The sequence below is a fragment of the Panthera onca genome, chromosome B2, assembly GCF_046562875.1.
Source record: "Panthera onca isolate mPanOnc1 chromosome B2, mPanOnc1 haplotype 2, whole genome shotgun sequence".
Classification (NCBI taxonomy): Eukaryota; Metazoa; Chordata; class Mammalia; order Carnivora; family Felidae; genus Panthera; species Panthera onca.
Window position 1 is genome coordinate 37,193,713 of NC_138343.1, and position 15,508 is coordinate 37,209,220.

Here is a 15,508-nt window from a genome sequence, read left to right on the forward strand (position 1 = left end):
GGTGGCTCAGTCAGTTGAGCATCAGACTTCTGCTTGGGTTATGATCTCATCGTTCATGAGTTCGAGCCCTGTGTTGGGCTTCCTGCTGTCAGTGCAGAGCCTGCTTCGGATCCCCTGTCCTCTCTCTCTGCCCCACCTCTGCTCACGCATGTGCTCTCTCTTGCAAAAATAAACATTAAAAATAAGCTTTAAAAAAACTAATTAAAGCTTCAGTGTAGTTGGTGTGTCTTCTGAAAATGAGACATTTGGATCAACTGGCTTCTAAGGGTTCTTCTGGGTTAACAACAGACCATGTTTTTACCCGCTCTGGCCTATTTTTTCCTAGTGCCTCGCACCAAAACCACGTGATTAAATTTGTATTCATTCAGGGATGGGAAACCTTCCCATCCTTCTTACACAGATCTGCAGATCTGGGAATTAGCTTTTTGTCCTTTTCTAGTTAATTATGTTTTTTAGATGCTTAGAATTAAATAAAATGAAAAATGAACACACTGAATTTTTTCCTATAACTTGTATTCATTTCTAGGTCTTGGTGCCCAGACCGTACTGTTTTTCAAGCAAGAAAGTACATTGCAGATTCTTTGGAGGACAAGTACACAGAACCAGTTATCCTAAACCTGGAGAAAACTTGGGAAGAAAGTGATACCAGGACACCTTTGATATGTTTCCTGTCCATGGGATCTGATCCCACAATTCAAATTGATGCATTGGCCAAGAAACTGAAGCTGGGTATGATCAGACATTTATTCAGTTTAGTAAAACCTCTGTATTTTTGCCTCAAACATTGCCTCTTATAATTTCATAACTGATTCTTATTATATATATTGTATATAATAATTATATAATTATATCTAATTATATATAATATTATATATATTATAATTATATAATTATTATAATATAGTATAATAATGATATAAATATATATATATATATATATATTTTTTTTTTTTTTTTTTTTTAAGTAGTAAGCAGATGTCCATACTACATGGATAGCAGACTAGGAAGAATGAACATACAGAACCATTGCCCTGTCTGTATAAAATTACAAAAAAATCTATTTTGTCAGAAATTGAAAAACTATAACCATTATTATAACACACAGTAATTTGGGATTTATTCATTCATAGTTTCTTTCAATAACTCTTTAGTACGGGCAGCAAGCTAGATTCAAGAAGCACGGAGACGAACACAAAATAGCTGGGAAAGACAGATACATAAACATGTAATTGTGGCAACTGCTGGAACTGAGGCATAGACACACCTGATTACAAGATCCAGAGCTACTCGGGCTGCAAGGGGTAAAGGGAAGGCATCACAGTGATGGTATTTTGAGTAGGATCTAAAAAGGAGTTGAGATTTTAGTAGGTGGGACAGTGGGAGATACAAGGTAAGTTGCTCCAGGGGGAGGAGGCAGGGCAAGGAATTAGAAACACATAAGTGGTGAGAGCAGTGACTGAGTCAGCACGACCAAAGGACAGGGACCTGGTGTATGGGAAGATCGAGCCATCTTTTTATAGAATAGCTGTTTGTAGGAGGGCTGTTCATCTCCTCATGGTCTGGAAATCTGAATATTGTTGGCATTGCCATTTGGTATCTTTCAGGTTCAGATCTCTGGAACTATCCCTTATTGGGTTAATTCATTTATGTCTTTATAAAGATTATAAAGGTGATTGATTATGCATAACCAAACCTACCCTGTGAAACAAAACTTACATTGAGTTTATTAGTAAGTTAACATAATGTGATATAAAATCAATTTAGTCTTCTCCAAGTATTCACCATGCTATGTGTCCTGCACTAAAAAATTACTGCAAACCATCAGCTTAGGGTATCATGGTCTATGGTCACTCTCTGTTTTCTCATCTTGACTTTTCTCTGTTCACTGTCACCATACCCTTCTATACTCTATATTGATCCATGTTTTAATCGTCACTTTCTTCAGTCTGAACACTGATACTCAATGTAAAGAGCTTCCAGTTGTAATGGCAACTATTCATGGTTAAGTTTTACTAACCACCTTAAAGGTAGGCTGTGTTGCTCTGGTATTTATGGCAACATGCCAGTCATCTTCATTGGTCTAAGAGTGATGCCTCTCTTGCAGCCTTGTAGCTTCCAAATCTTCCTCAGATGTATTCCTTTATGGATATTTGTCCAGTTGCTTTGTCCAGATGCCCCACTTCTCTCTGCTTGTGGGTTCCTTTTTCCAGTCTTACTATGCACCAATCTCTATGTGGCAGAACTCTTGGTCTCTGGTGGCTTGTGAGCTTCACTGCTTATATGTTTAGTAAGTTCAGCATTCCCAGGGAAATTCCCCTTACTCTCTTGGCCCCAGGTCCAAATAGCAAGGGAAGAAATTCATTGGTTTTGCTTTGGTCACATGTTCCTTTCTGGGCCAATCAACGAATATTGCTGTGGTGATGGATTCATAGCAGGAAGCACATGTGTGGGGCTAGAATGGGGGCATTTCTTAGAAGGGGATATTGTTCCTAGAAGATGGGCATGTTTCCAACTAGAATTACCATTTCAAATGACCTCAAAATAATGCTGTTGTCTAGGACCAGAGTTTAAAACAGAACTAAGAAATTCAGGGTTTCTTTTGGGAGAAGTTATAACCATGACATTAAATAAATTTAGCTGGAACTGTGCTATCACCTTTACTGTTATTACATGTTATCATACTACTTTGCTTGGCAATTTGGTGATTTCCATTTCTTGCCATGACTTAAGTTTTTCCAACAATTGTTCAAGCTTCTGTTGCTTGCTTTGTTAGGATACTAAAACAGAGTACATTTGATTTTGATCCTGAAACTCCAGGTAAAGAGCTTCCACTTGTAATGGCAACTATTCATGGTTAAGTATTACTAACTACCTTAAAGGTAGGCTGTGTTGCTCTGGTATTTATGGCAACTTACCAGTCTTCCAGGACCCAATGAATTTTATACAGAACTCTTTGATGAATAAGTTTTGAGAATGCTAGAAAGTCTCATGCTATTTACTATCCCCCAAATATCTGTGAAAATGAAACTATAATATGTACAGAATAACATAGTAATCTAGTCTCAACTAGAAAGATTTTATTTGGATAACTGGATACTAGACAATCATAGAATACTCAAGGTGAACAGGCTGGAAATCTTGAAATCCAACTACCTTATTTTACAGCTGGGGAAACTAAAGTCTAGAGATTGGGCCATACAGCTGGCTGGGGACACACCCAATTCAGGCCTTATCTCAGGGCTTCCAAATCCCACTGTAGTGGTCTGTTCTTTCATTCCCTTTCACTGCCTTCATTGGATGAATTAACCAGTTACCAGACAGCAACTTGAGGAATGGGACCAAATCAAATACATTTTTTTAAGAAAAGAAAAGCTTCTCACTATGGATATTGTCAGGTGCCTGTCAGACTCTGCAGTGAGAGATTTGGAGCAGACAAATTCAGCCCAGAAACACTGTGGGCCTGGGCAAGAGAGAAGACAGGTGTCTTTAGCATGAGAACCCTACCAGAGCCTGGATAATGGAGAAAGAGGATGGATGGGTTTGAAGATAGAATCCAAACACAAGTGAAAGAGAACAAGTAAAATACAAACCCACAAATATACTGAAGTAGGAATGAGGAAATGGGCATAAAAACACATACAGATGAAAAAATTTAAATAACAAGAGAACAGTGCATAGTTATGGTAATAAAATTAAAAATATCATTAAAATGGACAAGTTTGTAGAAAAATACAAATTTATAAAATTTTCTCAGAAAGGGCGAAAACCTGAATACACCAATAATCAAGATGAGAAAAATTAGAAGTTTTTACGTTATGACCTGAGCAGAGGCTCTGGGCTTGGTTTTTTTTAGTAAATCTTCTAAAACTTTCACATACTTTATTCCATTTCAGAACATAGGAAAAGATGATACATTTTCCTCTTTATTTTGAGGGAATAGCATTATCTTGATAGAAACAGACAAGATAGTAATAACTTCATAAAAGAAAGAAAACTACAGATTGACGCTGCCTGTCAATGTAAATGTAAAGATCTTAACTGAAATGCAAACAAAAAGAAATCATTGTGTCATTAAAAAAAATAACGTACAAAACAATAGTAATTTTCCTTGACCAAGAAGGAATGCATGGGTGGGTATAAGAAAGATATAGTATTAAGAAATCTCATCACAACAATAAGTAAAAGACTCTTCCTTAGGCTATCATATTATTACCTTGATAGGTGCTGAAAAGCCTTTTTATAAAAATTAAACATTTGTATTCGACTTTTAAGAAGTTGATACATATAACATTTTATTAATATGATAATGAATATGAACTTCAGACATCAACATTTTACTTACTGGTAAACAACTAGACACATTAAAGTCAAGAATAAGATAAAGATGTCTGCTATCACCACTATTATTGAGCACTATTGTGGAAGATATAGCTAATGTATTGTAAGAATCATAAATAAAAGATATAACTATTGGGAAGGAGGGACAAAAATCATCATTACTCTCAGGCAGTGTAATTGTCTAACTAGAAACACAAATGAATCAACTGAAGAACTATTAGATTTAATGGGACAGTTTGGTAAGGTGGCTGATCACAAAATAAATATATTAAAGAAATCAATGGAACAGTCTTGTAAAATAAAATGTAAAAAATCCCATTCACTATAGCAATAAAAATAAAACTGGGGAATAATTTTTAAAATACCTATTAGAAGAAAACTATAAAACTTTCTTAGAGGCATAACAGTAGGATAGAATAAATGGAGAGTCAAACCACATTCCCAGTGTAAAGATTCAATATTGTAAAGATGTCAATAGTTGCTAAATTAATCTATAAATTGAAGGAAAGTCTAATTGAAATTCCAACTGTATTTCTTGTTCTAATTGGATAGTAGAAAGATCTTAGATCATCTAGAACAATAAATGGACAAGAATAACCAAGAAAACTTTGAAAAGGAAAAAGAATAATGGGGAATGAGCACCACTAGATTTGGAAACCTTTATCAAATGGCAATAATTTAATCAGTGTGGAACTAGCTCAGAGTAGATAAACAGATCAATAAAGCAAAATGAAAGGCCTCAGATTAGGCTCTAGTATCTATAATAAGCTTAGTCTATGATAAGATTCACATTTCAAATCAATGGAGGAAAAATGGATTAGTCAATAGACATTGTTGGGCTAGCCGGTTAACTTTAGAAAAAAGTAACAATTTTATCTTACTTTAAACTCCAAAGTAAATTCTAGGTTAATTAAGCTATAGAAGAAAAAAAAAAAAAAAAGAATGTATTGGTACTATTGGGGTAGCTAAGATTTTCTTAATCATAATATCAGAATCTAAAACCAAGGCGGATAGTTTGGAGTGATGAAGTTTTGAAACTTCTGTATGTCAAAGCGCCATTAGCACAAATGAGGATGGACATGTGGGCTGGGAATGACAGCCTTCCATTTTAGCTGGAGACACTGGCAGTCCTTTTTAATGTATATATCACAAATCTTTAAAATATTTGTGCTTTGTCTTGACGATTCTATATGTATGAATTCCTTCCAAGAACATATCAAGAGATACATATCAAAATTTATATACAAAGATGTTTAATCTAGTGCTATTTATAATATTGAAAAATTGAAAATGTCTCACATATAGAAAAGGCTAGAGGTTGAATGAACAAGAATGCATCAACATGATGGAATATTATGGCACCATTAAAAAATTTTCCAATAATATTTAATGACAGTAAAATACTCACAATATGCTGTTAAGAAGTAGAGATTTAGAATAACATCTGTGAGTGTATGTATATATATAATACATACATATATATATATATATAATTTTTAATATAGCTAGGCTTACAATCCCTTATTCAAAATCCTTGGGGCCAGATATACTTCAGAAATCAGAATAGTCCACCTTTTAGAAAGATAATATTTCATATATTATATAATATACTGCAAATAAGAGTATTAATATTCATAGACATAGGAGTAAAGTCTATAAATAGCCTCATATCTAGTCAGGTCAAGTTTTGCCACTAAAATGATTTTCTGCAAAATTTTCAGTTTTCAGGACGTTTTAAATTTTAAAATGAGGGTAAGCGATTGTGTATTGTGCATATTAAAAAGTTTAGAATGAAAATCTAGGGAGGGATATTCACGACTTTCATTTTCTTCTCTATACCTTTCTGTATAGTGCTTTCACTATGAGCATATACTACTTAACTAGATATAAGAAGTTTTAAAAAAAGAAAGCAAAAAAGGGAAAAAGACACAAGCCTAATTTTGGAAAGAAATGGAAAAGCAGTTGAATTCTTATTAAAGTCTCTCAAATACAAACAAACAAAAAGCCCAAACACCAAAGTGTAATTATACTTTATTATCTGCAGCAACACTTCCTACAATACCTTCTGCATCCATCTTTCTTTTGAGAATTCCTCTTATGATGTTGTGGCATCTTTCTTTACCCTTTCTAGAAATTTGGTCTTGTACTGCATCTTATCTCACTGGTCCCTGCCCTTTGGGACCTTTTCTTCTTAAGGGCAAAGCTTCGTCACTTTTCCAATGTCAATCAATCTAGTTGTTCCAGACCATTCAGAAAATTTATGAAATATTTATTGACCTATGTTAAAAATGAAGAAAGTTTGCAAGTCAATAACTTGAACTTCTGCCTTAAGATACCAGGAAAAGAAGAGTAAATTAAACCCAAAGCAAGCAAAAGGAAACAATAAATGTTTCAGTGGAAAGAAATGAAACGGAGCATACAGAAACAACAAAGAATCAACACAGTATCTTCTTCGAAAAGACCAACAAACACCTACTAACAACCACGAGTGAAAAAAACAAATTAGAATGTTGGTAATATATTGAACCCCACTCCATAAACCCCACCTCCACAAGACTGTGAAATACGCAAAGAGGTTAATTGAAATTATCCTTTTATAAAGATCAGAAAATATTATTTGATGATCATTAACTTGCCCAAAGTCATAAAGAGATAAGTGAACATTTGATGGCAAGGGAAATAAAGAGTGGTACAAGGAAATTCATTCCCAGGACTTAATAGACAAACCATGGAAGTAAGTCCCAAAGGTTATACAGAAATAGAAGCTTAAATAAGAAAAGGGAAAGTCTCCATAATGGATAATATATGCCATTACCTCACAGTAAAAAGATAAAAAAAATAAATAAAAAGGAAAGAAAGGAAAGGAAAGGAAGGAAGGAAGGAAAGAAGAAAAAGGAAAATACCAATAATTGATAAATCTTCAGTTTGACCAAGAGTAAGGGAGAGAAGACTAAGTTTATTAAATCAGGAATGATAGGGGGAAACATCACTATTGACCTGACAAAAATTTAAAAATATCATAAGAGAATACTATGAACAATTATGCCAACAAATTAGATAGCCCAAATGAAGTGGGCAAATTATTAGCAAGAGACAACTACTGGAAGTGACTCAAGAAGAAACAGAAAACCTGAAGAGAACTATAAGAAGTGAAAATACTGATTTAGTAACCAAAAACTTCCACAAAGAAAATACCAGGGCCAGATGGCTTCACTGGTGATCTCTACCAAACATTTAAAAAATAACACCAATTCTTCACAAACTTTTCCAAAAAATAAAAGAGGAGGGAGCACTTCCCAACTCATTTTATGAGACCACTATTACCAATTCCAGAACAAAGATACCACAAGAAAAGAAAACCAATATCCCTTATGAATATAGAAGCAAAAATCCCAACAAACTACTTTCAAACAAAATCCAGCACCCTATAAAAAGGATTATGCATGGGGCGCCTGGCTGTCTCCATTGGTTAAGCATCTGACTTCAGCTCAGGTCAAGATCTCATGGTTTGTGAGTTCAAGCCCTACGTCGGGCACCACGCTGGTGGCATGAAGTCTGCTGGGATTCTCTCTCTCGCCCTCTCTCTCTGTCCTTTCCTGGTGTGCTCTCTCTCTCTCTCTCAAAAATACATAAACAAACTTAAACAAAATTAAAACTAAAAAAAGGATTATGTACTATAGCCAGGTGGATTTATCCCAAGAGTGCAAGGTTAATTACATATGAAATTAACCAATATAATATGCCATATGAATAGAATAAGGAACAAAATCCGCATAATTATCTGAATAAGTGCAGAAGGGGCATTGAAAAAAATTCAACACTCTTTCATGATGAAAACAAACGAGAATAAAATGGAATAAAAATTTGTTCAAACTAATAAAGAGCACCTACCAAAAACCCACAGCTAACATCATATTTAATGGTGAAAGGCTGAATGCTTTCCCCCCAAAGATCAGGAGCAAGACCCTCACCACTTCCATTCATCACCGTATTGGAGGTGGTAGACAGGGCAGTCAGACCAGAAGAAGAAGTAAAATGACTTCTATTTGCAGATTACATGATTTTGTATATAGAAAGTCCTAAGAAGTCCACAAAAAAAACAAGCAAGCAAACAAACAAAAACTATTAGAGGTAATAAACAAGGTCAACAAGATTGCAGGATATAAGATCAATTTTTAAAAATTTATTATTTTCTATACAATAGCCAGAGCCATCCAAAAATGAGATTATACGTGAAATTTCATTTATGGCATCATAAAAAAATACTTAGGAATAAATTTAACAAATAATTTCAAGACTTATACATTGAAAAGTGCAAAACATAATTGAAAAAAATTAAAGAAGACCTAAATATATGGGAAGACATCCTGTGTTCATGGGTCAGAAGACTTAATATTGGTAAGATGTCCAAATGGATCCACTCTCCAAATGGATCTACAGATTTAACATAACTCCCATCAAAATCCCAGCTGCCTTTTTTTGTGTAAATTGACAAGCTGATCCTAAAATTCATAGAGAAATACATAGGACACAGAAGGACCAAAACAGTTTTGACAAGGAAGAGCAAAGCTGTAGGTCTCATACTTCCTGAATTCAAAACTTACTGTAAAGATACAGTAATTCAAACAAGATGGTGCTGGCATAACAATAGACATATATATCCATGGAATTGAATTGCAGTCCCATAAATAACCCCTAACATATATGCCCAAGTGATTTTCAACAAGGGTTCCAAGCTGTTGGATGAGGGAAAAGATAGTCTTTTCAACAAATGGTGCTGGAAAAACTGATATCTACTTTTAAAAGAATGGAGTTCGACCTTTATATCATACCATATACAAAAATCAACTCAAAATTGACCAGAGACAAATGTAAGGGCTAAAACTATAAAACTCTTAAAGAAAAGAGGAGTAAATCTTTGTGACCTTGGATTAGGCAGTGGTTTTCTAGATATGACGTCAAAAACGTAAGCAATAAAAGAGACAATGAATAAATTGGATTTCCTCAAAATTTGAAACTTTTGTACTTCAAAGGGTGCCGTCAAAGAAAGTGAAAAAGGCAATTTACAAATGAGAGAAAGCATTTATAAATCATAAATCTGACAAGGGTCTGGTATACAGAGCATATAAAGAACCCTTACAATTCAACAATGAAAAGTCTAATACCCAATTTAAAAGTGAGCAAAGAATTTGAATAGATATTTCTCCAAAGAAGATATATAAATGACCAACAAGCACATGAAAATATCGTCAACATCATTAGTCATTAGGGAGATGCAAGTCAGAACTACAATGAGATAACCACCTCACTCCCAATAAGATAGGTTGAAAGAAAAAGATGGGCAATAACAAGTGTGGGTAAGGATGTGGAAAAATTAGAACTTTTATGCATTGCCGATGGGAATGTAAAATGGGGCAACTGTTTTGCAAAACAGTCTGTCAGTTCTTCAAAAAGTTAAACATAAAGTTACAATATGACCCAGTAATTCTACTTCTAAGTATATAATGAAGTGAATTGAATATATGTCCGCACAAAGACTTATACACGAATGTTCATAGCATTCGTGTTCATTATTCATACTAGCCAAAAAGTGGAAACAGCCCAAATGTCCATCAGCTGATGAGTGGGTAAACAAAATGTGGTCCATCCATGCAGTGGACTGCTACTCAGCCATAAAAAGGAATGAAGTTGTGATCCATGCCACAACATGAATGAACCCTGACAACATTATGCTAGTAAAAGGGGACAGAACCAGAAGTCACATATTGTATGATTCCATTTATATTAAATGTCTAGAATAGAGACAGAAAGTAGATTAGTGGTTCCTGGTTGGGAGGGGTCATGGGGAGTGACCACGAATGGGTGTGTGATTTCCCTTGGGGATGATGAGAATGTTCTGGAATTAGATGGAAGTGATAGTTCCACAATGTGATGAGTAAACTAAAAAACATTGAATTATATACTTTGAAAGAGTAAATTATACTTCAGTTTTAAAAGTTTAAGGAAAGAGTTATTGAGCACCTACTGCGTGCCACCCACTGTTCAGGTGCTGGGCTAGCCACCAGGATCTAGCTCCTCCCTTTCCTGGGGCTCACATTCTAGTGTGGGGGTAAAACAGACAATAACCGACAAACAAGTGAGTATATACTATGCTAACAAGAAAAGTACATAACCTGCTAAGAAAGAAGCAGCGTGAGGGACAGAGTGATGGGAGAGGTGTGCTGTTTTACATGGGATGGGACAGGGAATCCTTGCTAAGAGGGTGAGGAAGATCTGCAGTGTGAAGGAAGTGAGGCAGTGCAGCTCTCAGGGGGACATCTTTCAGGCAGAGGGAATAGCAGTGAAGCTGGAGTGTGCCTGGGGAGCAGGCCATTGCAGCTGGAGGAGAGTGAATGGCTGAGCGGGGGGAGAGTAGTGAGGTAAGGTGTGTGTGTGTGTGTGTGTGTGTATTGTGTTCATGCAGTGTGTGTGTTGAGTGTGTGCATGTAGTGTGTGTGTAGAGTGTGTTTGTAGTGTGTTCATGTGAGTTTGTGAGTGTGTGTAGTGTGTGTTCGTGAGTGTGTATGTAGAATGTGTGTAGAGTGTGTTCATGTAGAGTGTGTAAAGAGTGTGTGTGTAGAGAGTGTGTCGAGTGTGTGTAGACTGTGTAAAGTGTGTGTGTGGAGAGTATATGTGTAGAGTGTGTACGTGTAGTATGTGTGTAGAGTGTGTGTGGAGAGTGTTTAGGTGTGTATGTGGATAGAGTGTGTGTAGAGTGTGCACATGCAGTGTGTGTGTGTAAAGTGTGTAGGTGTGTGTGTAGAGTATGTGTAGAGGGAGAGTGTGGAGAATGTGTACGTGTAGTGTGTATGTAGAGTGTGTAAAGAGTGTGTGTGTGGAGAAGAGATAGTGTGTAGAGTGTGTATGTGGGGTATGTGGAGTGTGTAAAGGGAGAGAGAGAGAGAGTGTGTGTGTGTGTGTCTGTGTGTGTGTCTGCAGTGGGGGCTATTGTGTGTGTTTAGAGGCTGTAGCTAAGAACTTTGCACTGGATTTTGGGTTTTGCTCTGAATGAGATGGGAAGCCATCAGATGGTTCTGAGTAGAGCATGGACATGATCTGATTTAGGGCTAATCCCTCTGTCTGCTGGGGGAAGAAGAGCTAGTAGGGAACAAGAGCAGGGGACAGGAGTGCGAGTGAGGTCACTGGTTAAGCTTTTGCAAAAATCCAGGCGAAAGATGATGGAACCTTGGGCCAGGGAATGAAAGTGGAGATGTGGACAAGTGAGCAGATTCTGGGTGTGTTTTGAAGGGATGCCTCTAAGTCTCCTCCTAATCCATTCATGGATCAATATTAGAAAGTCAGGCCACCTAAATGGAAAGCAGCTCTTCCTTTTCAAAGGTGTATTTCAGAAGAGTTGGAAGGAGACAGGAGATAGACTGTGGCTCACACTCAATGTGTTATCACTGTTTGTCCCTATCAAATCTTCCCCCCATTGACCAACTGAACATTTGTGTGTTCTTCAGATGAAGGGCTCAGCATCTCTTTGAATGATCCAGAGGCTCCTCCATTCAAGTCCCACCTCCCTTTTCTTCTCCTTTGGTAGGTTGTGTGGATTCTTCTCGGCTTTCTCTGGGAGCAGTGCCTGGTTCCACCTCAGCCTCTTGCAATTCCTGATTCTTCAAGCGGTGCACTGATATCTACAAAATATCTATGACAATCCTCTGTCAGGCACCCTTGCAAAGTTTCTCCCTGTGACCCTGAGTTTATGAATAGTCTCTAATGTTGCAATTTACAGAGCCTCACAGAATTTCTGTCCATTAGCCATGCAGTGCTGTTCAAATGATGTGTGTCCTGACAACTTCTCTGGTTCCTGACATACTTCCTCCCACCCCATAAATTTCTCCATCGCTTATAACCTCCTCTAGTGGTTCCCAAGTTAGCCTCACTGTTTTCGCTACCACAGTGCCCCACTTCACTGAGGATCCAGGCTCATCTGGGATAGAAGGGCAAAAACATTCCCTGCTTCGCAATGTCTCCACTGACATCCTTTTCTGGCCCTGAGATCATGCCCCTAAAACTCAAGGAAATTGGGTCTACAAAAGTTTGCTTGAGAATTAATTTCCAATTCCAGTTTCACAAGCATGATTCAGAGACTTCTTCATTTAGTGAGTTCATGTGGCACGGTGCAAGTGGGTTCTCTGCCTGGGACCTCAAATGCACTAAAGAGTCTAAATAGCGGATTCTCCCCCGAATTGTAGTCATACTTCTGATGTTGGAGTGGCCTCCACTTTCTCTTCATGCTTAGTTCCAAGGTGGTGATCTAATCTAAGGAGCAGTTACCCCTGAATACAGTCCTCCTGGGGCTGAGTTGCCTTGAGTTCTATCTCGGAAAATAGACAATCATGCAAACAAACCCAAAATGGACAGAAAGCACTGCAACCCTGACATCTTAAAAGAATAAAAACCCAATTAAATTTTCACTGAAGCATCTGTTAAAACACCAAAGAAAGATTCTAGTCAAAATATACAGCAAAACTCAAAAATCCTCTTTCCCTCTAAATACCTGTGATCACCTCATTTCCAAAATCCCCAAACTCTCTAAAAACCCAGCCTCGTGTCCTTTGTATGTCTTTGCCCTCAGCTTTCCAGACAGTGCCTCCAGTTTCTGTCCCACTCATTTCTGTCATCAACATAACCAAAGGCCACACCTGTTTGAGTAACAAGGACCCTTGTTAGAAGCCATGGCGGGAGGGAGGCCATGACCATTGAGGAATTATTTTTTTTGTCCCAATCCTGTTACAAAATTTACATCTTATCACAGTGGTCCTTCTCCTATGTTACAGAATGCAGAACTATCTCAATGGGGCAAGGACAAGAGGTACATGCTCGAAAGCTGATTCAGGTGTCCATGCAGCAGGTAGGTGACAAGGACAACTACTCCTAGTGCATCATTCTTGCTATTAGTCCTCTGGACATCAGGTCTACCTGGGACTGCCACAGTGATGGCTTAAGCATTGTGCCTGTGGTGCTCCATCATCATTTTCCTTTTTTTTTTTTTTTAATGTATGTATAGTCAATCTGTGATTACCAATGGATTTTAAAGTTTTTAATGTTTTTATTATTTGTTTATTTTAAGAGAGAGAGAGAGAGAGAGAGAGAGAGAGAGAGAAAGGGACGGACAGAGAGAGAGAGGGAGAGAGAGAGAATCCCAAGCAGGCTCCACGCTGTCAGTGCAGAACCTAATGCAGAGCTCAGTCTCACAAAGTGTGGGATCATGACTTGAGCCAAAATTGAGAGTTGGAAACTTAACCAACTGAACCACCCAGGCATCCCTGATTACCAACGAATTTTAAACTGCAAGCTGGTTTGCTCCTGACATCCCCACAAAAAGCTTGTTTTATTTTCTATAGTGTAAGCTCTATCTTATTTTCACTAAATATATTTTTTTGACAACTTGGCAGACACACTTTCTGGTTTCTTGGAATGGAGCTCTAGCAAGTCTTGGAATTTGACAATCAACATTAATAGATAGTGCTTAAGAAGTGACAGACCGAGACAGTTACATTTCAATTTTTGGTTAAAGTCAGACTTTATTCTTTTCATTAGTGGATAGTTGCAGATGAATAAGAAATATTTGAGGATGTTATGTTTAAATATTGATGATGGTTTTTATTGAAAATTGCAAGCTGGATGGACTCTTGAGAAATGTTTTCCATCACACCTAATAATACACAGGACATTAATTTTCTAGAGATGCTTGGTTGATAACAATTTCAGCTGTGATAAGAAATTGTACCACTTACAAAAATAAAGTAAGATCTCGGTTTATTTCTAAGCTTTTGATCTCCAAATGTCTGTAGCAACTTTGGTGCAGCTTTTTCTTGGGAATTAATGACAAGAGAGGGTTAATGAGCTAAGGCTCTGCTTGGGCCATCGAATTCTCAAGTTAGTCATTATTTCTCAAGTGCCCTAAGCCTTTTTCTTTATCACTTAATTATATTCAATAATCTATTGTATCTAATTTATATATATCAAGGCAGTTACATATAATTATTTTTACTCAGATCAAGTGATTCACTCCAAGGAGTGATTTGACAGTTTAATTCTGGGTCTTAAATAGTTTCTTTAGTTTCCGTGAATGAGAAACTTCTAAATTTCAGCAGTACATTCACACTAACCTTCTTTGGAATATTAGCTTTTATAACTTCCATGTCCTGTTTCTCAAGGTGGGATAAGTATGGATAATAATGACATTTTGAGAAACAAACCAACCAACAAACAAACCAACAGCCCATGAACAGGTACAGCCACATTGCCCCTTGAGGGCCACCAGATTTTTGAGGTGAAACTGACATGGTGGAATGAAATGGAATACCCAGCGAGTAACTGGATCCCTGCGGCACAAACTAACTACGAAGTCCATCTTACTCTGCAGCCCCCTGTTGTCTAGACGAACACGTCCCCTTTGCTGCTGAAGCCAGTTCGAGTTGTATTTTCTCTCACGGTAGGAGGCATAACACACAAGAATTACCGTATATTTACTGCGCTCACTATTTTGTAGCTGTATTGATCTGATCTTTATATCAGGGTATCAACATGTTGTCTGGTTAAGAAAAAACAACCTGTGTTCTCATAGAGCAGCATTGGCTATGTGACTTATATTGTTAAAGACAGTTTTAGCAAGTATTAAGGTAGTGAGTGCTTAGTACATTTTGTGGCTTTGGGACTATATGGGAGCGGTGATGACAACAAATGTTTATTTTACATTATGGTAGCACAAGTCACCACATGTATTGTCGCCATCTTTCATGAGATAATGTGCATTTCTCTCTGTGACTACGGATGATTTGGTTCGGAGGTGAGTCAGTTCCGATTCACCTTAGGACGAGTTGTTACAAATTCCAAAATACCCGTTCCTACCATTAGATGGTGCACACACTGTACTTACACAGGGCTTCAAGCTTTCATTTCTGTTTCCTTCTGAACCTGGGGTGGCTGAGTACTATTGTTTTGAACCCACTTGATTCCAAGTAACCAGATTTACCAGTAGCAGAAGAAAATGTTTGTATTGACATAAAATCATCTTACCAAAAATAGGTGCTCAAAACAGTATTTACATGTGCTAAGCAAAGGGTTTTTTTTTTTTTTTCAATCGTACATTTTGTTTTAATAAAATTGTAACAAAAAATTA

The 15,508-nt window shown here is 37.0% G+C and overlaps 1 protein-coding gene across 1 annotated transcript in view; it reads left to right on the forward strand.

Moving 5' to 3' along the window:
• DNAH8 (dynein axonemal heavy chain 8) overlaps positions 1-15,508 on the forward strand; it is a 330,443-nt gene that overhangs the window by 252,153 nt on the left and 62,782 nt on the right. Inside the window, exons 83-84 of the mRNA XM_078446877.2 lie at positions 527-729; positions 13,161-13,234. Coding sequence (XP_078303003.2) covers positions 527-729; positions 13,161-13,234 — 277 coding nt within the window. The remainder of the gene's footprint in view (positions 1-526; positions 730-13,160; positions 13,235-15,508) is intronic.